This window comes from Odocoileus virginianus, chromosome 26, assembly GCF_023699985.2.
Source record: "Odocoileus virginianus isolate 20LAN1187 ecotype Illinois chromosome 26, Ovbor_1.2, whole genome shotgun sequence".
In the NCBI taxonomy this organism is placed as follows: domain Eukaryota; kingdom Metazoa; phylum Chordata; class Mammalia; order Artiodactyla; family Cervidae; genus Odocoileus; species Odocoileus virginianus.
In genome coordinates this window covers 13,211,230-13,237,373 of record NC_069699.1, presented here as the reverse complement: position 1 = coordinate 13,237,373, position 26,144 = coordinate 13,211,230, and the positions used below count along the sequence as shown (strand labels likewise).

The window sequence follows — 26,144 nt, the reverse complement described above, 5'->3', positions numbered from 1 at the left end:
ACGCTGTCCCGCAGCACACCGGGCTCACATGCGTGACGTGGACGACCCCGGGGTCTGTCTCCTCCCAGCTCGGCCTCCTCCCGGCCTCTCCTCCCGGCCTCACCCCAGGTGCCCCAGCCCAGCCTCAGACCCAGCCCCCCGCCCTGCTAGCCCCGGGACCCTCGTGCTCCCCCCGCCCGGCTCTGCTGCTTCCGGCCCCCGGGTGACCCACAGGTCGTCCCCTGTGCCCCCGTCCTCCCCGACACCGACGGTGAGCGCCCCTCCCGCTTCTCCTAGCCCGCCTTTTCCCACAGGGCTGACAGGAGCTGAGGCATCGCCCGCCTGAAACAGAGAAGACCCCCCGAGGTGGAGCCGAGCCCATAAAGAAACAGTGCTGGGAGGAGACCCCAACAGTGTATCCGGACCAAGCAGGGAGCAGGCGGACAGGAGCACGGAGCCCCCCGGGCGCACAGCCCCCTCGGTTCTCAGAGGGCGTGCGAGGCCTCGTCCACACGGCGGTGAGCTGGGGTCTCCGGGCCCGAGCCGGGTCACCAGACGGCTCTGCATGGGCAGGTCCCCGGGGAGGAGCCCCAGACAGAGGTGATGCTGTCCACTCCCTGCCGGGGGGGGGGGGGGGGGGGGGGTCCGAGCCAAGCGAGGCGGGCGCAGCCGCACGGAGGCCCCTGGAGACCAGGCGGAGCCCACAGCCTCCCCCGACTGCCTCCCTCCACCCGCCTCCCTCGGGCGTGAGGTCCAGACTGCCCAAGTCCACACGCTGCCAGTGGGCCCTGCCGGACTCACAGCTCAGCCCAGCTGTCCCCTCACGCCACCAGCAGGATGCTCAGGTCTGGGGCCCCGGGCGGGGGCTGGGCCAACACCGCCCGATGGGCCCGCCTTGCTGTCCACGGTCAGGCCTGGGGGGGTGGGGGCAGGCAGTGGCCCGCGCCCTCCCCGCTGGTGGCCACACTCCCTCACTCCCCACCAGCAGCTCGGAAACAGAACAAAGATCTGAGGACAAATCTGTGTCCTCTGGTTTTAGGCACAAAACCAGAAGCAAACGGTTAGGCATGCCGAGCCCTCCCGTGAGGCTGGCAGCCTGGAGACCCTGCCGCCCTCGGTATGCCCCCCAGCTCCGGTTTCTCCTCCCGCCCGTTTTACAGACGAAGCTGAGGCACAGGGACCTCGGTGACCTCCCCGACCTCTCAGCGGCGTGGCCAGGACGGCGCACAGCCCAGCTCTCTCCTCAGTCCTGACCCTGAGCTCCAGCCCCGCTTCCGGCAGGAAACGACCAACGAGAACAGGAACCCTGGGCTCCAGACGCCTCCTGACCCAGGTTAACTCCCGGCCCCGCAAGGACAGCAACGGTGAGCTGTGAGCTGCTCAGCCAGGCCCAAGCACGGGCCCGTCTCCATGCCCCACCCTAGGGTGGCCTGAAGAGAGGGCCTGACAGAAGCCGTGGCCCCTCCGTGGGGGTGGCTGGGTCGTCGGGCCTCTCCGTCAGCCTCGGGGCGCCAGCCTTCCCCCCCAGCAGAACCAGAGGCCTGTGTGTGGTCTCTGCTGGCTGCACAGGTAGGCACTGGGGGAGGGTGTGGCACGCTGCTCATCCCAGCTTTCTGCGAGTCAAGTCAGGAGGAGCCCCAGCCAAGGCTGGCACCTGGGGGGTAGTATGACCGGCGGCAGCAGCTGGGCCGCAGCGTGTAGCTGCAGACCCCCCAAGAGAACCCGCACCCTGATCAGTGCGACGCTTGGCGCCACCACCCAGGCCTGAGGAATGGAGTTTTGGCAGTTTGGCCTGGAACTCTCTGACCAAAGAGACTGCAATTTGCTTTCCATCACTGATGACCCACGCTCCCCACGACCCCTCAGGAAGCCCCTGGCTAACTGAGTGGGTGAGAGGCGGAGCTGCATCCTGCGGGAGGGAGGGGGCGCTGGGCTCCCTGCTCAGGGGTCTGTGAGCCTTAGCCATCAACTGACCAAGAAGAGGGACGGTGGTGGTTTTCCTTGAGCTGCAGCGCAGATCACGAGGACCATGTGTGGCCTCCTCTCCAGACCTTCCTGGGTGCTGGCGGACTCCCCCGGGGACAGGAGAACACGGCTCCTGCCACTACCCGTCACCTCCTGTGGGAGGACGCGGGGAAGGCACACCCAGCTAAGTCCAGGTCTGCTGACACTCCAGGGGGGCATAGCACCCCCGCCCCCAGCACAGGCCTGTATGGCCAGCCCAGGGTGTGAAGACGGTCATTTGCTCAGTACCAGGAAAATCATGGTGCAGACACAGATCCACGCCACCCTTTACATAGCTGTCTGGCCATAAACATAGAAAACAAGGGCTTCCACCCTAAGGGAGGCTGAAGAGCCAATGACAGCGGCCGCTGCCCCTCCAACCCCAGGAAACGAGTCCCAAACAAGGTGCTGCTTTCTTAACACACCACGAGCTTCCCAGGGCCCAGACCCCGCTCCTCAGCCCAGTCTGTTCCCAGGTGGCGGGTCCCAGGGGAGCCTCAGCCGCTGGAACCCCCCAGGACACGCTGCGAGACCAGGTCTCCCCCTGCGTCTAGATCCTTCTCTTCACGAGGGTAACGTGCTTCCCTCAGGACCAGATGTGTCACTGAATTTGGAACAATTCAGGAATTAGAAAGGTGATGAGAAGCACAGAAATCTGCTATGTAAGAGCTCTAGTGTGGTTCACAGTGGACCCCAGAGCCCATAGGTTTAATAGGGCTTTGCCCAGCCTTCTGGAAGGTCAGAGGTCAACCACCGTCTCATCTCTCCTCAAGCAGGAGGTGCCCCGGGGCGGGCTCCGGGGTGAGATCAGCGCTGTGCCCACGGGCAGACCCCATGCCTTCCTGAACATGTTCCCACAGCTGGCCTGCCCCTCCCTTTCTGGGGGCGCTCCGAGTAACGCCCACACACTGCCTCCCCGGCCAGCTCTGCCCCACCTCGGGCAGCCCCGCAGCTCACCCCGCTCACCCCAGCACCTGGCGCTCGCCTGCTGCTCTCCCGCTCTGCGGCTCCACTCCTGGCGTCCTCAGGCTTCCTCTCGGCCCCACACGGGAGGCAGCCCCCAGGCTTCTGCCTCTAGCCTTGGCTGCTCTCTCTGGGCCTCTGCTCTCGCCAAAGCCTCCCATCCTCATGGCTGAGACCACCTCCTTCACATCTGCAGAATACAGACCTAACCCCTCAGCCTGGTGCATAACCTGCAGGACCCAGGGCAAAATGAACGCACAGCCCCTCTTAAACTTTCAAGAATCTCAGGACAACTAAGAGGAGAGCATTAAACCGAGACAGGGCCCTTCTGAGCAGGGTTCCCGGAGTGACAGTGGGATGCGGACTCTGCCTTCTTCCCGCCCTAATGCTGCTGTTCCACCCAGCAACGCTCTTTCTAGCCATGCGCCCAGGTCCTCCGATTCTTCCAGGCTCCCAATCCACAAATTCTGGAGTCCCTGGGAAGGGATAACACAGTCAAGAAGAACAGTGGGCTGTTCTCTCCCCCGCGGCTCACACAGGAACTCTGGACCCGAATCCTGCCAAGCTTCTCTTCTGCACTCCCTGCCCGCCTCCCCTCTGCCTCCCGCACCCCCTCCCTGCTCACTCCTGCACTGCCCCGTCCCTGACTCCCCGGTTCCTGGAACTCCCAGGAGCACCTCCCAGCAGCACCCTGGGACCCGTCACCATCTCAGATGGGTGTCTGCTGCTAACTGGAAGCCCTGTTTCTTCCCCAAGGGCATCATGAACTCACAAGGACCAAGATTCCAGTTTGTTCCTCTTCTTACTTGCCAACCTTTGGCACTCTGCTGGGAGAGAGATGTCTGGAGTACAAGTGACTCCCCAGCAGTCACAATGAGCCTGGCTTCTATTAGCTCCAGAAAGACCAGATCCCACATCCCCTTCTCAACTATCCCTCACTGGCCCACAACTCAGGGACCCAATCCCTGCTGGACTGCAGGGCAGAGGGTGCCTGAAGTCTGGCGTATCCTTGGCACAAGGAGCGAGCCTTGTGCACCAGAATCTGTGGCCTAAGACTGAGTGCTGATCAATACACATTTTCAGGTAGAAAATTACCTGAAGCTGGAGAAAGAAGCCCCAGGAAGGCAGGAGACTGACCGGCACTGAGAACTTACGCAAAGCTGGGAAGAACTCCTGCTGCCCCAGCCAGAGTGGAAAGACTTTGGTGGACTGCGTACAAGGGCAGTGCCTCCGTCATGGGCAAGTCAGTCCTAAAAGACCTCTCTGGATCTGTCCTAACACTTTAAAAGCAAGACCCAAACTGGAACAACTGCAAATAACCCCATGCCAAAATGAAACCCAGCACTTTTTACATGAGTACAAAATCCAGCATTCAACAAGGTGAAATTCATAGTGACTAGCACTGCAATAAAAAAGCTAGAATTCTATACCCAATGAAAATATCCTTCACAAATGAAGTACCAATGTGTTTTCAGACAAGCAAAAGCTATCAGAATATATTGTCAGAAGACCTGTAATATTACAAACTTAAAGTTCTACAGGCAGAAGGAAAATACCAAAATGCAGATTTTTACAAGAAAATGAAGAGTGATGGAAACAACAAAGATTTTGGTAATAAAACTTTCCCCCCATTTCATCTCTTAAAAAGAAAATTGCCTAAAACAAACTCATGTGTGCAAATATAAAAATAAAATGGCAACAAAAGAAGAGAAAAATGGAAGTGTAGAGTTGTAACATTATATTCTATAAGGAGCATTAAAGTAGATTACATTTCTATAAAATCAGTCTACCATACACACACACACGGCCCACCCCCCAACAGCAACAACTAAAAAACGAAGAGAGGCATAGCCAATTAGCCAATAAAAAGTGCTAGTTAAACCAAAAGAAGATGGTAAATAAGAGAAAAACAATGATGAGTCAAGTAGAAAACAATTAGAAGATAGATTTACACTCAACTATGTTGACAATTACACTAAAGCTGGTCTGAATAAATTCAATTGGTCTGAATAAATCAGTTGTCCCCAACCTTTTTGGTACCAAGGACCAGTTTCGTGGAAGACAGTTTTTCCAAAGATTGGTGAGGGGGCTGAGGGGGGATGGTTTCATGATGATTCTCATAAGGAGCATGCAACCTAGATCCTCTGAGTGTGCAGTTCATAGTAGAGTTCACACTTCTACGAGAATCTAAGGCCACCACTGATCTGACAAGGGGAGGAGCTCAGGAGGTAATGTGAGCGATGGGGAGCGGCTATAAATACAGCAAATACACTTGCTTGCTCACCACTCACCTGCTGTGTCGCCCTCTTCCTAAAGGAGCACAGACTGGTACCCATCTGTGGCCCAGGGGTTGGGGACCTCTACTTTAAATATAAGGCAAAGACTTGTAGACTGGACAAAAAAGCAAGACCCAGCTACATGCTTTCTATATAAAAGACTGCCAAAAAAACCCCCCTAAATTCTCATTTTAAATATAAAGATACATATAGAGCTAAAAATAATATAGAGCTAAAAATAAAATACACCCCCATAAGTAAAAAAGAAAAAAGAGAATGGCTTTATCATTATCATACAAAGCAGACTCCAAGATAAAGAATTATTTACTAGGGATAAAGAGGAACACTTCCTAATGATGAAAGGGGTCAATTCATCAAGAAGACTTAACAATCTTTACTCTAACAACATAGTTTCAAAATTTGTAACATGAAACTGATAGAATTAAAAGGAGAAATGGGCAAATCCACAACTGCAGTTGGATGTCAACACTCCTACCTCAGTAATTTATATGGGGCAGAAAATCAGGATACAGAAGACGTGAATACCATTATCAACCAACTTAATTACTGACACGTACAGAACATACAGAACACTGTATCAACAGCAGCACTTCTCAAGTACTCACATAAGCATTCACCAAGACAGGCCATTAGCTGGGCCATAAAACGAATTTCAGTAAATTAAAAAAATTTAAGTTGCACAAAGGACAACTTCTGACTAAAACAATTAAACTAGAAATTAGTAACAGGAACTTATGTGGAAAATCCTCAAATGTTTGGAGATTAAACACCTTTTAAAACATGACATGACCTTAGCTTTTAGAAGGATCACTCACAATGCTGAATGAAGAAAAGAGACAAGGGCAAAATTGGCGAAACTCTTCAAGAGGCAAGTAATGATGATGTCATGGACCAGAATGTTAAAAGTGGAGGCAGTGAGGTGTCAACATTTGAATGATGAATAAGATGTGCTGATGGATTAGATGCTGGGATCAAAGAGTGAGTGTTGACAACAAGATATCTGACTTGTGTAGAACAAATGAAGGTTCAAAGTTGTCTTATGAGATGGGCAGCATTAGGAGGGTAAAGATTTGAGGGGGATTAGGAAGGTGTTTGGGACTTGTACAAATTGACGTGCTTATCAGACGCATCCAAGGAGAGAAATCAAATGGGTAGTTGGAATCTGGAGTTCCTGTGAGAGATGTGGGCTAAATATATTTTGGGTTTTCTGTCAGCACAAAGACTGAATGGGATCAGGAGACTGTGTGTAGATACAGAAAAGATCCAGAATTGGATGCTGTGGTATTCCAGCTTTAGCAGTTGGGAGACTGTGGAGCTAACGGATTGAAGAGCAGCAAGGGAGAAATCAGGTCCTGAGCAATGCAAAGTTTGCAAGGACGATTACTTATTAAAATGCTAATGTGGGACTGGAACTCACCACTGGATCAGGGTTTGTCTGGCTGAGGCTGGGCTGAAGTTGAGGATAAAGGGAGAATGTACTAAAGGGTACAAGGTTTCTGTTTAGGTTTATGGTTGTCCAACTCTGAATTTACTAAAATATACTGAACTGTACAATGTAAATAGGTGGATTATGTGGTATGAGGATTACATCTCAAAGCTGTTTCTAAAAATTGACTATTGGGTTTAGCAGAGGGAAGAAATCACTGCTGACCCTGAGCAAAGCAGTTTCGGTGGGGTGACTGCAGCACTGCCTCGTTGGAAGGGTTCAGAGAGAAGAGGAGGAAGGAGAAAAAGGCAACCACGGCTAGAGAGAGAACAGAAACACTTCTAAGATAGGGGAATAAAATCGTGTTTGTTTTGTTTGCTGTTAGGAGCGATCCAATGGAAAAGCAAAGATTGATGGTGCAAGGCGAAGAAAAGAATGACAAGGTCCTCGGGCCTGTCTCCCTGACACCTGTGAGGTCTTCAAGGGCAAGAGAAGAGGCTGACTTGGAATCACACCACCAGAAAAGAGCAGGCAAGTGGACAGAACAGGGCACGTGAATACACAGCAAGGCAGGAAGACAGGAACGGGCGCTTGGGGCAGTTATAACTGCTTTGGTTTATTTATCGGGAGGATGGTGACTGGTTGAGTGAAGAAAGCAGATAATTGGGGAAATACAGTTTAATTAACGGACAGTCCTGACACCCACCTGAGACTTGTGGTCCCGAGTTTAAAGTGAGAACAGTCGCGATTGCATTTTTTCAGTCACATCTGGCGAAGCAGGCGTGTACATAGCATGTAGAACGTCGGTCTAACCCAGGCCAGGACTATACACAGCTGTGTTCATGAGAAGAAACAGAACATGGGACACAGTTTATATTGCTGAACACCAATATGCCACTTTATTATTTGGACTTTTTTTTTCCCATTTGTCACATACCTGTCAATGTTTATACAATGAGGAAAATCAACCAGCAGTGGAAGCAACCAGCCAAAATCAGCTGATCATTCTGTACCCTCTTAACATACATCGATCCTAACTTGGAAGGGACATCTTTAATTTGATTCAGTCTCACGGCTATTCTTAAAATCGGTGTCAAGATTGTCACAACTTTAAATACAGATAGAATTGCCAGAAGTACATACTTTTATATATATATATAATGTATATATATATATATATACACACACATACAGAAAAATACAAGACTAATTGTTTTTCCACAATATTTAATTTACACACTACTGTAACTCTGTAACTTCTGAAGACAGGTTAAGGGGTACAAGAAACTGTTTAGAGCAAGTAAGTCGTTTGGTCCAATATTATCTTAACGTAATGGTTATTTGCTCCCTCCCTTTTATGTGACAACATACTATGACATACAACACATGCACAGTCATTCACTGATGAACAAAGGAGTAAGACGCCACTCAGACTAACATCTGTCTACCCAGAGGGTCAACCAACCACACACGACTAATAAGGCTATGATACAGCTATGCAGCATAAATGGTCAACACTGCTGATCCTAAAAGTGAGCACCATATATACATTTGAATATAAAAAACGACTGAAAACCAAACACATATGGGTTAGTTAAAAGGTGCCATTCCAAGGCTATACATAATCACAGGAAAAAGTATTTACATTACTTGGAAAACAGCTGCAACAAAGAGTTTATTGCCAATGCCCTTTATAAACTTCTCTCCTACGTTTAATACAGATGTTACGCTCACTATCTATGTGAACCACACATCTTATTTCTGGCCCTTTGTAAGATCCCTGCTCAAGAAATTTCAAGCAAATATGTTCTATGGCTTCACCCACACGTCTATTCTCATAGCTTTCAATTATAAATATCACAATGAACTAGAGCTGTAGCTTAAACGTTATCTAGTCTAGGTCTAGAAAGTAAAATAGGTATTTTGAGTATCATCTTTACTTAGGTTAGTAAGCATACTGTAAAATTCAGAATTCTGAGTAAAATACATGAATCCTAAAGTAGCAGAGTCGGTGTACACTTGGAGAAACCGTGACCAATGGAATGTGGTCCTTCACGGCTCTGCCCACTCTACAGACCAGACGACCGTCATTCAGACAGGACGGGACGCTGGGGAGTGTGAGAAAGCCAGAGGGACCGGCCACATCCTATAACCAATGTCACTAAGCGTTGCTTTTAAGACCCTCTGGGCACAGCAAGAAAAAGTAGCATCTGGCCCCTTCCCAAAATGATACTGCGTTCTACAAGGTAAAAGCCACGAAAGATGATTATCTGGTCAAGAGTAGTCTTGTACAGGAGTAGTTTTAAAGCAAGAGTTCTTTGATTATTGTTTTGGCAGGAAGGTAAGGTAAAAAACACTTCCAGCAAAAAAACAAAAACAAAAAACAAAGCAGGCTTTGTGCATTTTTGTTGGCCGTTTGTGTATTTAACCTTTTATGTGTACTTTTTAATCAGCCAATTTTCATAGGTAGTTGAGCTAAAGGACATAAAAGAATGGAAGTTACCAACAGACAACCTAATTATCAAAGTCCTAAAAATCAAATGCCAATTTTTTTTTTTTAATGAGGTTTTGACTTTGCCAACACCTTTGCTTCCATGTTATTTAGGCCCTAGCGTTTTTTCTACCTATATGGTTGTCCAGGAAGCCTTGGGTATGCCCTCCTCAAGGGAATTTACACCAAGCATCCCTTTGTTCTGTTTGACAGACACACACTCTAGAAGTCGAGTTAAGACATCTTCAGTTCACTTTATCACATTAAAAATGAGATTGTCTGCTTGTGACTGACCACTACAGAGAAAGCTGCCTTATAAATCTATGTACTTTATCTCACCTATTACAAAACAAGAACATCTTTTTCAGTTAAATTTTAAGAGCCCAAACTGTTTTCACACTATAGCTTAAGACAAACAGGTGTGGGTTATGCTGAAATCATGGTTTTATGGTTGTCAGTGCAGACACTTGCTGCACTCTGCTCTGCACAGGGCCTGGAGGCCGGGCTCCCCAAGCTCACGGGCCCCAGGCCTATCGGCATCACAAGGTTATTGCTTTGGTTCTGTCTCAGACACCAGAGTGTGCCTCAGAGCACGGAGTTTCCATGTCACTGAAGGTTGGGGCGGGAATTTAGATTTTTCACAAGGAAAAGCATTTTCTCTAAGTTAAGTGCAGAACATCAAATTTCTAAGTGCTCCATGGATATTAGGTTCCAAATATACATTTTAATTTAATCCTGATCATCCACATTAAAATTATAAATGTAAAAATGACACGAGACTTTTCGGCTGGAAAAGAAAAGTAGTGTCTAGCAGCATGCACAAAGACCATGCATTTGTCACGTCGTCAGGCGAACAAACGAGAAAGTAATAAATAACTGCCCGCTTTAAGAGAGTAAAACCGAAAGGGGACCAGTGGAGTGAGCCGGTCTTGGCCGCTCTGAGCAGGAGGCGCGCCGAGCTCAGATGACGTGGCAGCAGCTGGCCTGGCTGGAGGCGCACAGCAGCCCCTCCTTGGGGTTCCGCTGGATGTTCACAGAGATGGTCTTTTCGCACAGAGGTAGCTGGAGCACGTTGTTTTTCAGGTTTCTGCTCTTTATCCGGTCCAACTCCGCGGTGGTGTCCACCACGTGGTCAGAGAAGAACTTCATGCCGCCCCCGGCCGGGGCGGGCGCCGCGCCACCGGCGGAGCCGATGCACATCTTCCAGGCGGACTTCTCCTGGACCTTCACGCTGGAGAAGGACAAGCCGCTCTGCGGGTCGAGAATGTACTTGGCGCTGCCGTGCAGCTGCGAGCCGAGGCAGAGGCCCATGAGTTTGAGGCTCTCCACCAGCTCCCCGGCACCGCGCGCGGCCAGCTGCGTGGACGTGGACGAGCTGGGCCCAGCGCAGCGGCGGGCGCTGCCCGATGTGCCGCCCGGGGCGCCGCCCGAGCCCCCTGCGGGGCCGCCGCCACCGGCGCTGTGCTCGCTGGGGCTGGCCTTGTCCGCGCCCCCGCCGCCGCGGCTCGGCTTGCTCTGGCCGCCACCGTCACCCTCGCTGCCCGGGGGCCCCTCGCTGCTGTCCCGGCGGTGCCAGGAGTACGTGAAGCCGCTGTCCTTGTCCAGCCGCCGGCGGCTCTCCGAGTCGTCGTCACTGGTCTCCGAGCTGCTGCAGCTGGAGCCGCGGCCCTGACTTTTCCGGCGGTGGTAGCGCTTGTGCACCGTGCCCGGGGAGGCGATGTTCATCTTGAGGCGGCTCAGCTTGGGCGGCAGGTTCTCGTCCATGTCGAACTCGTCGTCCGACTCCCCCTCCTCGAAGATCTGGTTGAGCACCGGCGCGCTCTTGCGGGACGTCAGCCGGTTGGTCACAGACGGCTTGCGGCGCAGCACCACCTGGGTGGAGAGGGACACGGGCTTCTTGTCCTCCTCGTCCTCCTCCTCGTCCTCCTCCACCCGGAAGAGGCACTTCCGCCCGCTGCCCGCGGCCTTCAGGCCGGCCGGCGGCCCAGAGGACAGCGCGGGCCCCGCCAGCTCGGGGAGGTCCTCCTTCTTGGCCGAGTCACACAGCCCTTTGCTCCTGTGCCCGTTGAGGACACTGTCGGTGGCCCGAGCAGGAGACTGAGGGACAGTGGCGTGGGACAAAGGAGTGGCCGTGAGGTCATCCTCAAGGTCCTGGGGCACGTCGATTTTGGTTGGCCAGGACTGCCTATGTAACAGATTGGGAGAAAAAGAAAAGCTATGTAATAATATGTAGACTTTACTCAAGTACCTTATATATAAAACACTAAGGCGAAAGCCACAGACATAAAGAAAACGAAAGCAACAAAAGAAAGAGCAGCCCTGCAGACCCATTCAACATCCTGTAAACATCACAAGGACACTGGAAGGGTAAATGTGGTTCTCACATGTGGTTCAGTTTCTGGCTTATTGATCAAACGAAAACTTCATCACAGCTGTCAAAGAGGGGGCAAACATCTCTTCTATATAAATGTTTTATACCACAAGAAAAGCCTTTTTAAAAGTACAAGGGAATTATCACCAGAGTCAAACCTGAACATAGGTTTTGCTCCTTCTGGTCTTAGATCACAATCTGTAGGTATAGTATTGCTAATAAATTCACCTGAAATTTCTAGTCCTCCAGATTTTACAGGGTGGTGTGAAAAGTTGGTGAGTAAGAAAATAAAATAAAAATAGTTTTAATGGATTTAAACTACTGATGAGAAAAGTCAGTGAATACTGGCACATATAAATCTCTTCTTTACCAATAAATGATGCACCCCATAAGCTTGCTCTCTCTCTATATATATATTTTAATGACCACACAGGAGTTCTGCTCAGCAAAATCTACTGTTGTTTGAACTTTGATTTTACTCCCAATCCAGAGTCACCCAAGTAGTAAGAACACTGCTTGGTAGCCCAAGGAAGACTTTTGAAAGTGAGGTCTCTAGCCTCTTTTGAATAAACATCTGGAACTCTCAACTGCCCTCTCTGCCCGGGGGGAGCAGGAGACACTGAAACAGCCACAGCTACACTGACACTTCACACCAATTATGTCATCCCAGACATAAAACCCAATCAAACCTGTAGCTTTAAAAAACCCATGAGTTTACAGCAGACCTCTTTTCCCCAACTCAGAGCTTCCTCCTCTCTCTCAAGGATGGAGTGGGCCTGTTCGCTGCCCATTGCTCGGTAGTCTACAGAAGCCGAGTGTTCAATGTTTCTGAGGTCAAGCAGCATCTCTGGACAAGTCCTCTGTCCTCACGACACAACTGTGCCAACTCCAGGTGAGCCTTGGGCCCTGGGAAATGGCACCCAACATTCCTTTTGGGATCTATTCCTCAAAGAGCAACCACTCAAAATGTCACCCTGGCAAACACTGGGGTGGCCCTACAGTGGGAGGCACGTCAGACCCCCCAGAGCGGCAGCCAGGCCACTCGAGGAGGGCAGGACAAAGACTGGAGGGGATTCTCTCTCCCCCACAACAGAGCCCACCCAGAAACAAGAGGGAGGGCCCTGCAGCTGAACCGGCCACTCCATCACCACTTCTCATTTACTTGAGTTAATCAGATGGTTAAATAGCTCACATCTATTAAGAACATATCTGGGTCCAATGCTGTGCTAGACTAAATAAGCATGACATTGTAAGAAAATCACAGCTTAAACAAGAGATAAGAAAGTTTGCTAACAAGAACCGTAAAGGAGCTGCGCTGACAGCACAGTTCACACGCAGAGGGAGGCTCTCGTACAGACCGAGCGCACGTGTTTCCAGCCCACGCTGGCAGGACACAAAGAATGCACCCCCTCCAGGCAGGCTCTCCCTGGCTGGACCCACTGCCCCCTCCACCGCTAACTCTGCTGCTTAACACCAGTCTCCTTCCTGTCTCAGGTCGCGTTTCTGCATCCAGATCACCCTGACCCCAAGGCGCACCCAGCAATGGAAGTGAAGGTCTGGGATTTTGACAATGAAGACAAGGCAAGTCAGCAGACATCTACCTGTGCCAGTGGGCCTGGGGACCCAGGAGGAGGACAGGCCCCCACAAGCATCTCCACTGCCTAGTCCCCAGGTGAATAAAAGAAAACTGCATGGAAGGCTCTGGTACTTCTCTATAGCTGCTGTTGGCTGTGTAATTTCTATAATAAAGTAAAGCCAGTTTAATTCATTACCTGTCTGATCAACTTTAGATTGAGTTCTGATCTGTTCCACTGAAAATAAAACAGTTCAATTCCAAATGTTCCCTTCTCCCAAACACTGGGGTGGCTCCAGGCCAGGCGGCCAGGCCTGCGGTGACTCTGCTCTTTCACACAGGAGGGCTCAGGTCAGGACTAGGCTGACCCTAACCACTCACCGACCTTTTCCTGGTTTGTCCCATGTGCAAGGGTTCCCACCTTCCCTGGGGCCCAGTCCTTTTCCAAGCTGACACCAGACAGAGTGCCTGGTTTTCGTTATGCAAGAAAACATCCAGGATATAAATGAAGTTACCAAATTCATCTTCCAGTTAAACTAAACTTTTAAATATTTAGTCTCTGGTCACCCGGGAATGTTTTCTTGTCTCTTCTCCGTCGCGCCACCCCAAGCAACAACCTACCCGCGGCAAGCTGACTGCAAGTAATTTAAAATCCAATGGTACTCTTCTTTTAAACAGTAATTTATTATAAATATACACACACATATGTTCATATATAGTTGGATGTACAAGTAGAGAATTACTAAGAATCAAGAGCATCCTGCTGTTTTTGAATCACTATTAATTCCACTATAATTCCATTGTTTTATCTGAACAAAGATAAATTCTAAATAAATTTTCATAATGGTGACAAAAGTAACCCTTCAGTAAGCCTTCCCAAGTTTTGAGATTAAATGGAAAGCTAATATGGTACAAGAAAAAGAAGAGCAGGAAGGCAGCGGGAGAGGAGGAGCAGGAAAAAGCTGGAAAAGGAAGGGAAGGAAAACACAGGGGAGATGTGTGCACGGTCACTGCTCTGCCAAAGATGACATGGTGAGGAAACGGCCACAACAATGACAGCAAACACACGGGACCCAGTTCAAACCACCTCGCGTATATATTAATTTGTTTATCCCAACGATACCCTCAAGGAGTAAAGAGCATTATTCTACCCAAAAGAGCATTATTCTACCCATTTCACAGATGAGGAAGCCGAGTCAGAAGTTAGGTGAACTCCCAAGGTGAAGTAGCTAATAAATCAACTAGCTGATCTGTCACACTTCTGCAATCCTGAGATAACATCATGCCACAGATATGCCCTGCAGGTTTTCTAAAATTATTCCAGATACTGAGGGAAAACCCAGCCTTGTTCCCGGAATAAAACTTAGAGAGAAAATGACACATCTCTACATGTGAGATCTGGAACAGTCTAACGGAAACAGCGACAGACACCCTAGCTTGAGGCCGCTTCTGCACAGATGTCTTCCCAGCCAGGCCAGCAGCACAGCCCATCTCCCCGCGAGCCCAGGAGAGGAGGGTGGCCCCGGTGACAAGGACCCCGGCCCCTCCCTCCCGTGGAGAGCCCACACGGGCCTCTCGGCGAGGCTCTTTATCCTCTCGCCCCACAGAGTTAGGAAACACTTAGGAAAAGTTGGCTATTTCAAAACGTTAACTTACTAAAATCAGTGAAGAGTTTTTTCTCACCTAAACTGGGCCTTGATATTGCTAGGGCTTGCAGATCTGGTTTGTATTTCTTTCTCCTGCTTTTCCCTCAGGATCCTTTCAGCAAGCAAGAAGTAAGTGGCTGTGATGTGATTGTACCTGTTGGTTTCCAGGGCCCTGAGGAAGTAAGGGAGAGAGAACATAAGCTGCATTAGCAGGTCTGTCTTCGCACAGCACAACTGAGTTTTTGTTTTTTAAGTAAAAGCAAATGAATTCCAATGACCTGGAGTTCTTTAAAATTAAGGGGGGCGGGGAACCCCCACAAAAAGGAGGGGGGAGAAAAAAAAAACCAAAACCTGGTGGTAGATCATTCTTAAAATTCTAAGAAACAACTGCATAAAAATGGTCTGTTAGTAGGAAAAACCCAAAATGCTGATGGCAGCTGAGCTGGATGTCAGTTTTAGATGCTTAAGATAATAAAGTTTCCAAGAATGTATACATTATCCAAAAATTTAATGTGTGTCAGTTTATTTTCATGAGAGTGGCTTACTTGCTTCCGACAGAATTATGAAATGAGTTATATAAATGTGCACTCAAACACGAGTATCAGAAAAATTAGAAAACGCTTTTCCTTTTACATTATGTGTTTACTGGCATTTTCAGACATGTAATGCATTACTAATCTATTGAAAGCATGTTATTAGCCTCTTCTTTGAATAAAATCTGTGAATAAAATGAAATTTGTACATCCACCTCAAAAGTAGTGCTGAGTCCTCAGTCTGGCCGGCACTGTGCCGGGCACATGCCCACGGGGCACCCCCCCCTGCCCCCCGCAGCTGGCCTGCGGTGGGACGGACCCTGGAGGGGGCGCTACCGAGGATCCACAAGGCCCAGAAACACATGACGATGGTGTTCAGGACCCTTCTGTGTGAGTGAACGTACACGATGAACACTCAGGAAGGACACAATACGGGCGCTACTCCTCATAAAACCACCAGGGCCAAGGTGAGATTCTGAAGTCAGACATCCCGGTGAAATCCAGGACCAGAATGACTGCTCAGAGTGTTTCCTCAACCGAGAACCAGATAAAGCTGTGGGCTTGTGTTAAGGGGACTGACAAATGTGTCTCTGAATTCGGGAAGCACCCTGCAATGGGGAGCTGCTCATAATGTGGGCAGCAGGCAAGACTAGCCTGAGAACTGCTGGGAACACCTGAGACTTCAAATTATCCCTCCTTTTGGATTTATAATTGAATTTACATAAATCAAACAGTTCTACAGGACACCACTGCATGTATTTATTTAAGACTCAAGCCAATTCAAGGAGATGCAAATAGCCTTTTATCCACTCAAAAGTGAAAAATCTTCCTCTACACATTCCTACGGTGAGTATCCTTGGCAAAAAGAGCAAGTGTCCTGCTCTTCTCCATTTGTTTAGGTCATTTCAGTAACTGCAGGTCAATCTGTGAAAACTCAAAACACACTCAGAAACCTGCAGATGTTTGTACTTAAACCAAAACTATGAGCCTGAGTTTATTTTTATAAATTCTTCTTTGCCGTATACCCTAAAGATGCATGTCCTTTATAAAGACACCACCCTTCTCAAGGACCAGACCTGGGGAGCTGAGCCTGACAGCGCGCCCCGCTGCAGTGGTACGTCCAGGCTGCAGCCTCCTCTTCCTGGCGGTCAGACACCTGGGTCAGAACACTCAGCCAGGCCAGAGTGGCCCCCTTGAGGGGAATCCCCCAGAGTATATCCTCATTTATCATCCTCAACTGTTTCATCCAGTCGGTTAAATGACTTTTGACTTGTAGAACACTTCATATTGTTACAGACAGGACCTCTTAGAGAAATGAATCATTGTTAAAGCAACTGTATCTTTATATTATCCTTGATTTCAAACTTCACAGATTATAAAAAACTGGCTTTGGTTTTTAAAAAATATAACTAACTTGTGCATCTCATGGGCTCCAGGTTACTGTAGCAAAGGCTCTAAAAAGCCAGACAGTAACATCTTCTGAGTTTCGTTAAGTCGTATGGTCCTTCTCACAGTGACTCCGGTAACGTGCACACAAACAGCCTTGGCTGTGGGCCTCTACGCCCTTACTTATGAAAATGTGTGACTACAGACAGGCCAACTCCTGACTTCAAGAACTTGTGGTCTGCCCCTGCTTCCCTGTGGGGACGAGAGGGAGACCCAGGAGTTAGGAGGACCCAGCAATGGACAGTGCCGCTACCGGGACACAAAACGGTCTACTCCAATTCACCTCTGTGAGCAGGGAGAAAGGCCACAGGACTCACGGACACCACGAGCAATGGTGTGCTTGTCTACTAGAACAAAAATAAAAACAAAAGACGACAAAACCTACGAGCCGGGCCCGGGGCCAGGAACTCTAGAGATAAGTGACGTAAGCCCTGCCAACTGGGAACTCCAATCACTACACCTCGTCCACAGGCCCAGCCACACTGAGAGAGTGCCCAGGACTTCCCTGGCGGCTCAGTGGTCAAGAACCTGCCTGCCAGTGCATGGGACACGGGTTCCTTCCCTGACCCGGAGGTCCCACGTGCCTCGCAGCAAGGCCTGCACCACAGCTACTGAGCCTGTGCTCTAGAGCCTGGGAACCGCGACCGCTGAGCCCAGGAGCCCTAGAGCCTGCGCCACAAGAGAAGCCACCGCTCCGAGAGGCCCGCGCACTTCAACTAGAGAGCAGCCCCCGCTTTCTGCAACTAGAGAAGAGCCAAAAATAAACAGATAAACAAAATTTTAAGACAAACTTTTTTTTTTTTTTAAAGGGCCCAGCCCAAGAACCCTAACCCACGGCCCTGTACTGGCGAGCGCCGACGTACTCGACAATGGCGTCGCGGTCCGCTATGTCTCCGAGCACCATGCGCTGGATGATGCTGTTGTGTTCCTCTTCCGACAGGTTTTTATACGACACGAGCGGGATGTTATACTTCGTGGCTGGGGAAGGGTCCACTCCTTGAAGCCAAGGATGGTTTTCAATCTCTTCTAAAGAGGCCCTCCTCTTGGGATCTCTCTGTAGCATTCGTGTGATCAGGCTGGAAAGGAAGGTAAGTCCATTGTTAAAGCAAAGTCCTGGCAGGGATGAGTAATGGTGAGCTACTGTATTTTTCAAAATTGTTTCCTAAACTTATACCATCAATTTCATCAGGTTCACCAGTGCTGATGGTGGGGCTGATGGGAATGAAGGAGATTTGGTGTCATCAGACTCACAGAATAAAAAATTGTAACAACCAGACAAGCCCAACACACAAATGCAGTTTCCTATCATCTAGAATTAACACTAGGTATCAACATCTGCCCCTGAGTTAACTGGGGCATTGGCACACCACAACCTGATACAACCACCAGCTACAACACACAGAATAGGGTGCTGAGCTAACTTCTGTTTCCAGAAGAATAAATGACCATCCTGATGAAAGCAACCAAAATGTCATCTACCTTTAGGGGGTTGTGTTGGCAAGAAGGAAGGAGGGATGAAAGACAGGAAGAAAAGATAGAAGGACGATGTACGAACTACACAGCAAATAAAAATACAGTAAAAGTAAGACTCTTAGGAGCTAATGACAAAGCTGGCCTTGTTCTGATTTTTCCTGCTTCTGCACTGAGAAACTGAAAACAGAATATACGCAGAATATAATGGTTGTGCAGAGCCTCCTGAAGGTGAGAAGTACAACTGGAACCTAGCAAAGAACTGGGACCCAGCTTCAGTGTGGGGAGGAATGAGAAGTGAGAAACACATCTTCTGCTAAGATGTCAAGGTGGAAACCTGCCTGCCTCAACACTGCTGCAGAGGGGGGAGAGGGGAGTTTCTTCTAAGAACTTCTAGGTACAAGCCGGTCCTCACACAAGTCTGTGGTCCAAATTAATGACACTAAATCTGTGTGGTTACTTTTAAGAGGTTTCAGGGTGAAAATGCCCCTGGGTAACTAGGAGGAAAGCAAATACAAATTCCTTGTGTCGGGACTATAACTTATAAGAACTTAACAATAAACCTGACATCCCAATGGGAAAAAAAAAATGCAATGGAAACCAAGTTCCACTGCAAGAACTTAAAGAGGATGAGAAATTAAGAATGCAGACTTCAAATACATCTATAGCTATCAGTGAGTACAATAATAATAAATCGAATAAACTCTCCAATTAAAAGACAAAATGCTCAAATGGATAGATGGTATTAATCAAAATTCTAGCTCCTAGTTGCTAAAAAAAGATGTTCCTAAAAACAAGACAATAAAAGAATTAAAGAACAGAAAACTATATAGCACATGACTGCTAACCAAAAGAAGACTGGTGTGATTAGCTAAAACTAGATGCCACAGACTGACTTTAAGGCCCAAAGCATTATTAGAGATAGACAGGGATACAAAGGTTCAACTCACCAGGAAGACACAACAGTTTTCAACTTGTTTGGATTTAATAATATTCCCCTCAAAACACCAAAAGCAAAAACTGACAGACTTTCAAATACAAAAAAATAAGCTGACCTGTCATGTTGTATTGATGGGCGTAATAACTCTTTTTATTTGCCTATGATACCATTCTACATAGTGGAAGAATATCTCATTAAATGGTATATTAAGTCAAATAACTAGGAAAGGATTTAAATAATTTTGAACAGCATAATTAACAAGCTTAGTCTTAAGGATTTATAAAGAAGTCTGACCCAACAATTAGAAAGTGTACATTCTTTTCTAGAATAAAAGGATTATTTACAAAAACTGACTCCATGCTAATCCAAAAGCAAGCCTTACCAATTTAATAAAAACCAGTACCATATAGACTATAGCCTTGGATCACAATGAAATTAAGTTAGAAATGATTAGTAAAGCTGATTAGTAAAACCCTTACACATTTGGAAATGTAAAACACCCTTCTAAAAGTAATGGGTTAAATAAACACATGGAAACTAGACAATAATCAGAACTGAATAACAAAAGACTATAAATCAAAACTAGTCAGATGCAGGTAAAATGGTACTTAACCACTACATTAGAAAAGAAAAATTTATGGAATATTCAACATAAGAAAATGGAAAAATGAACTAGTGCATTAAGTAGGTAGCAGGAAATAACACAGACAAAAGAGTATCAGTAGCATAAAACAAGCAAAAAAAATACAACAGTAAATCAAGAAAAACAAGACAAAAACAAAGAAAGCAAAAATAGAAGAAGGCAAAAAAATCAATACTAGAATGAAAAAAGGACAACAAATCCACTAATCAATCAGCTTTCAAAATATAATTAGAGAATGTTATAAATACCTGAGGCCAAGAAATTTGATAATTTAGATAAAATGGTAAGTTCCTTAAAAAACAAAACTTAGCAAAACTGACACAGGAAAAAGGAGAAACTGAATGGTCCTATGATTAATTAAAGATAATCCCTCTGAGAAGGAGATACCAAGAAGAGGCTTCTAAAATATTAGAACTGTTCCTTTTCTTGAGCTGGTCACTGGGTACAAAGGTGCTCACTTTATCATATATACATTTTATCTGTTCTTCTAAATGATATATCTCAACATAAAAATAACTTACTCTTTTTTTTTTCAGAAGGGGCTATGAAGATACTCCTGAAATACAAACATCTAACACACACACACACACACAACATACACCCACAGACAGCAGCCTGCTTCCAGGATAGAGAATAACAACAGGGCATAAGGATGACGACGATGATAGTCACCACCAATATTCATTCTGAGTGTGCTAAGACTGAGCTACAAGCTTTACATACAGTAATTCATTTCATTTCCACAATAACCCTGTAAGGTAGGTTCCACCATTCTCACATCATTAGTAAACTGAAAAACTAGCATTTGAATCTTGAGAGTTTGAATTCCTAAGTTCTTAACTATGGCCTAAGATAGGGCTCCACTTGCAGAGAAGATTCCTCAAACTATCAGATTTCCTTCATATCAAATGATGGGAGAAACTAAAAACTTTAAATCAATGAAATACTGAACTTCCAACAGTTCTTTTATTACATTATGAATTTATCACTATATACATCACAGTGCTATATATAGTACTTAAAATTCCAAATAATCAGCTTGCATGTACTCTTCCTATAGTCACATGAACCAAACAGAGCTCTTCAGTAAACTGTGGGGAGGAGTACATGAATAAAATTATGAGGCACTCCTTGTAAACCCCAAAATAATGTGTTGATAGTCTATTTCAGGAAAGCAAATCCCCTAACTCTTCTCTGGAGCTTTAAATAATTCCACCAGCAAAAACAGAAAGTAGTTCTTACTGCAATTCTTCAAGTGAAAGTAACCCACCACTCCTGGAGGCTGAGGAGGCATATAATGGGTTTCTTGAAAACTAGCTTATTTGAAACACAAACTAACACATTATGTTCTCCAACATAAATCTCAAATCACATTCTGGGGTTAACTCCCAAAACACTCTTACCAAGAGCAGAAACACTGGGTTCAAAAGTTAAAATGAACAAAGATATGTATATATATATATTTTTTTTACTTACTCTTTACACTCTTTAGACACGTGGGATGGCACTGTGTATTTGCAATCCATGATCATGGTCAGTGTTTCACTGTCATTGGCCTCTTGAAAGGGTGGCTGCCCACATACCAACATGAAAAGGATCACTCCCAGACTCCATATATCTGTAAATTAAAGACATACTGTTAAATACTAAATTAATAAGAAAACTGAAAATATTCAGAGGAATAAAAGTAGACTATCAAGTTTATTTTATTTTGAACAGGCAAAAAACCTGGAAACAAGTGAAAATGAAAATGACAATCCAAAACCTAAGGGACACAGCAACAGCAGCTCAAAGAAGAAGTTTAGAGCAAGACAATCTTATTTCAGGAAACAGACAAAAAAGTAGAAGGAAAGAAGTCATAAAGACCAGGTCAGAAATAAATGAAACAGGGATGAAGAAAATAATAGCAAAGATCAATAAAACTAAAACCTGGTTCTTTGAAAAGATAAAGAAAATTGATGAGCCTTTAACCAGAAAAGAAAAAAATGAAAAAGGCTCAAATCAATAAAATTAGAAATAAAAAGTTGTAACAGACACCATAAAATACAAAGGATCACAAGAGAATACTATAAGCAGGTGTCTGCCAATAAAACGCACAAGCTAAAAGAATTGGACAAATTCTTAGAAAGATACAATCTTCCAAGACTAAACCAGGAAGAAACAGAAACTATGTACAGACCAATAACAAATAATGACACTGAAACTGTGATTAAAAAAACCAAAAGCTCCCAAACAAAAGTCCAGGAACAGATGGCCTCACAGGTGAATTATATCAAGCATTCAGAGAAATGTTAACATCTATCCTTCAGAAAATATTTCAAAATATGCCCGAGAAAGGAAAACTCCCAAACTCATTCTAAGAGGCCAAGATCACCTTGATACCAAAACCAGAAAAAGATACCACAGAAAAGAAAAACATGGGCCAGTATCATTCATAAACACAGATACAAAAATTCTTAACAAAATACTAGCAAACTGAATTCAACAATGATCAAGTAGGATTTATCCCAGGGATGCAAGGATTTTTCGATACTCACAAATCAATCTGTGTAATATACCACATTAACAAACTGAAGAATAAAAACCAGATGATCATCTCGATAGATGCAAAGGAAAAGTTTCTGACAAAATCCAACACTCATTTATGATAAAAAGTCTCCAGAAAGTGAGCACAAAGGGAACCTACCTCAACATAATAAAGGCCATTTATGACAAACACACAGATAACATCATTCTCAACAGTGAAAAGCTGAAAGCATTTCTTCTAAGATCAGGACCAAGACAGGGATGTCCACTCTTGCCACTTTTATTCAACACAGTTTTGGAAGACCTAGCCATAAGAATCAAAGAATAAAAAGAAAGGGAATACAAGTTGGAAACAAAGCAAAACTGTCACTGTTTGCAGATGAGATGGTATTACACATAGAAAATCCTAAATACGGTGCGAGAATACTACTAGAGTTCATCAATGACTTCAATGAAGTGGTAGGATACAAAACTAACACACAGAAACCTCCTGCATTTTTTTTCCATTTATTTTTATTATTTGGAGGCTAATTACTTTACAATATTGTAGTGGTTTTTGCCATACATTGACATGAATCAGTCATACTTCCTGCATTTCTATACACTAAAAACACAAGATCAGAAAGAGAAATTAAGGAAACAATATCATTTACCATTGCATCAAAAAGAATAACACCTAGGAATAAACCTACATAAGGAAACAAAAGATTGATAATCTGAAAACTAGAAAACAATGATGAAAGAAATCAAAGATGACACAAACAGATGGAAAGATATACCATGTTTTTGGACTGGAAGAACAATATTGTCAAAATGACTATACTATCCAGTGACTGAATGCAATCCCTACCGAATTACCTATGGCAGTTTTTCAGATCTAGAACAAAAAAATCTTAAAATGTATGTGGAAACACAAAAGATCCCGAAAAGCCAAAGCAGTCATGAGAAAGAAAAACAGCTGGAGGAATCAAGCTTTCTGACTTCAGACAATACTATAAAGATAAAATAATCAAAACCATATGGTACCTGGCACAAAGACAGGCTTACAGATCAGTAGGACTGAAAGGCCAGAAATAAACCCATGTACCTATGGTCAATTAATCTATGGCAAAGAAGGCAAGAACACACAATGGGGACAAGACAGTCTCTTCAATCAGTGGTGCTGGGAAAACCGGACAGCTATGCCTAAAAGAATGAAATCAGAACACTCTCTAACCATACACAAAAATATACTCAGAATGGATAAAAGATCTAAATGTAAGGCTGAATACTATAAAAGTCTTAGAAGAAAATATGAGAACATTCTTTGGCATAAAATGCAGGAAAATCTTTTTGGATCTACCTCCTAGAGTAATGAAAAAAAGGGGGGGGTGATCTAATTAAACTTAAACAGAACCATAAAAAAAAAAAAAGACAATCCACAGAATGGGAGAAAACATTTGCAAGTGATCTGACCAACAAGAGATTGATTTCCAAAATATACAAACAGCTCATGCAATTCAATATATTAAAAAAACCAAACAATAAAAAATGGACAGAAAATCTAAATAGATTTCTCCCAAGAAGACATACAGATGTCCAAAAAACACATGAAAAGATGCTCAACATCACTTATTAGAGAAATGCAAATCAAAACTAATTAAGATATCACCTCACCTCAGTCAGAATGGCCATCATCAGAAAGTCTACAAACAATAAATGTTGGAGAGGGTGTGAAGAAAAGGGAACCTTCCTACACTGTTGATGGCAATGTAAATTGGTAACAGTCACTATGAAAAATAGTACTGAGATTCTTTGAAAAACTAAAAACAGAGATACTGAATGTTCCAGCAATCCCACTCCTGGTCACAAATCTGGAGAAAACTATTTTTAAAACATACATGTAATTCCATGTATTTTTGCAAACTATTTACAACAGCCAAGAGATAGAAACAACTTAAGTATCCATCGATAGACGAATAAAGAAGATGTGGTACATATATATTACAATTGACTATTACTTAGTCATAAAAAAGAAATAATGCCATTTGCAGTGACTTGAATAGACTTGGACATCATCATAGTAAAAAAGTCAGACAGACAAAGGTAAGTATCATGTAACATCACTTTTATGTAGAATCCAAAAAATAATACAAATGAACTTACAAAACAGAAAGAGATTCACACTCTTAGAAACACAAACTTAAGGTTACCACAGGGGAAAGATGGAGGGGAGGTAGAAATTAAGAGGTTGGGTTTAATGTATACACACAAATATGAATGTACACACACATATACATACACACACACATACACACATTAATCAATAAGGACCCACTATACAGCACAAGGCATTCTACTCAATACTCTACAATAACCTATATAGGAAAGGAATCCGAAAAGAGAACTGATACGTATAACTAAATCACTTTGCTGCATACCTGAAACTAGCACAACATGGTCAGTCAACTTTACTCCAATAAATATAAAAACATTTAAAGAAAATGGAAATTTTAAAAAACCATCTATAACTCAAGTAAAAAGATCTAGGGGAGAGAAGCTAAGCCCCGATCAGGCAGAGAAGGTATCTGTCTTACTCTGTTTTTATATTCACTTAAGATCCAAGTGTCAGGCACATAGTGAACAGTCAATAAATGTTCAAGAAACAAATGAGTTATCATTTCTTAGTGACAAGAATAGAAATTTAAAGTACGTATCAGGATTCCCAAATCTATGGACACACACTGCCATTCTTCCCATTACATTATACACCAGAGATAAAACTAAGATATTAATACTCTGAAACATGAAAAGGGTTTTGCCTAAGGTTACAATTGTTCAGGCTGTTCTTAAACCTCAGTCCCAGTTAGGTAACCAAATCATGTCACAGACAAGAAGACTGAAGCTCCTCGAGGAGAAACTTTTCCGGGGCTGGGATGTCGACGAGGAAAAAGACTGCTCTATGTTACTTCAGAGGAGAGAACTAGGACTGAAGGTGTAAGCAACCAGGAGGGCAACGCCGACTTCAACAGCAGATGCTGCCATGAAAACACTGGAGAAGTCAGTACGTTTCTTATCACTCTAAGTATCTCAGGAAAGGCTGAGTAATCATCTGTCTCATCTCCTGCATAGGCGCCTGGACCAGCTGATAACCTGAGGGCCTTCAAAACTCCAGCATTACACTGACTCCTGCAATAACAAACAACCCGCTACTTCTTGCCACTAAATAAAAAATGAAGCCATCACTGAGATGGAAAAATGATGTTTCTTTCAGATAAAAACAGAATGACTCCACTTAGGAAGGACATAAGTCATTCATTTAATCCAAAAACTAAAAGTGTAGACATGATAATATCAATGTTCAAGTAACACAACATCAATTCCATAAGCTTTCTAGACCATGGAAAGCTTAGACGAGAGCAAGTGACAGGGCATGTGGCCTTGGTCACCACATCTGTTAACACTCAACTGCTGTTTTTACTTAAATACTCAAAATTATGTAGGTTCCAAGGGAATTAAAACTTGCTAATAAAATTTTTTCCTTGCTCCAAGCTAAACAAAAAGGGCAATAAATGCAGAAACCCAAAAGTTACACACACTGTGATTTTTCTATATGTACAATAAATTTTATTAATTTTCCCAGTAGAAATTATTGAAGGAGATGGGGAAATCTACTAAAATTAAAACATAAAAATGAGAATGAAAGGAACCTGAGGATCCCTCAGTTCAAACCTTTGGCTCTGCAGTGTCCCCAAAAGGTCACCTGGCATTACTTGTTGGATGCATGAATTATTTTACTGCCCCAGGACAGCAGGCAGCTTAGGATTCCACTCCACTCACTGACCCACATTTCTTTA

General features: G+C 45.1%; 2 protein-coding genes across 9 annotated transcripts in view; one reads left to right on the top strand and one right to left on the bottom strand.

Annotated features, from left to right (window-relative positions):
• Window positions 1-28: 28 nt before the first annotated feature.
• On the top strand, window positions 29-1,232 carry LOC139031313 (splicing factor 3A subunit 2-like). Its single transcript, XM_070456154.1, has 2 exons — window positions 29-250; window positions 303-1,232. The coding sequence occupies exons 1-2, from the start codon at window positions 29-31 to the stop codon at window positions 1,230-1,232; spliced, it is 1,152 nt and encodes a 383-aa protein (XP_070312255.1).
• A 6,307-nt stretch (window positions 1,233-7,539) lies between these two features.
• SNRK (SNF related kinase) overlaps window positions 7,540-26,144 on the bottom strand; it is a 66,103-nt gene continuing 47,498 nt past the window's right edge. For all 8 annotated transcript variants that reach the window (XM_020905377.2, XM_020905378.2, XM_070455522.1 and 5 more), the window contains 4 exons: window positions 21,259-21,400; window positions 17,593-17,805; window positions 14,788-14,922; window positions 7,540-11,345 (listed from right to left, as the gene is read on the bottom strand). In XM_020905377.2, coding sequence (XP_020761036.1) covers window positions 10,121-11,345; window positions 14,788-14,922; window positions 17,593-17,805; window positions 21,259-21,400 — 1,715 coding nt within the window. In that variant the 3' untranslated portion in view covers window positions 7,540-10,120. The remainder of the gene's footprint in view (window positions 11,346-14,787; window positions 14,923-17,592; window positions 17,806-21,258; window positions 21,401-26,144) is intronic.

Excerpts from the sequence above, each read along its gene's own strand:
- LOC139031313 (XM_070456154.1), top strand. The coding sequence starts at position 29 with ATGCGTGACGTGGACGACCCCGGGGTCTGTCTCCTCCCAGCTCGGCCT. Across the intron at positions 251-302 it reads CGTCCTCCCCGACACCGACG|GAGCTGAGGCATCGCCCGCC; the intron begins GTGAGCGCCCCT and ends CAGGGCTGACAG.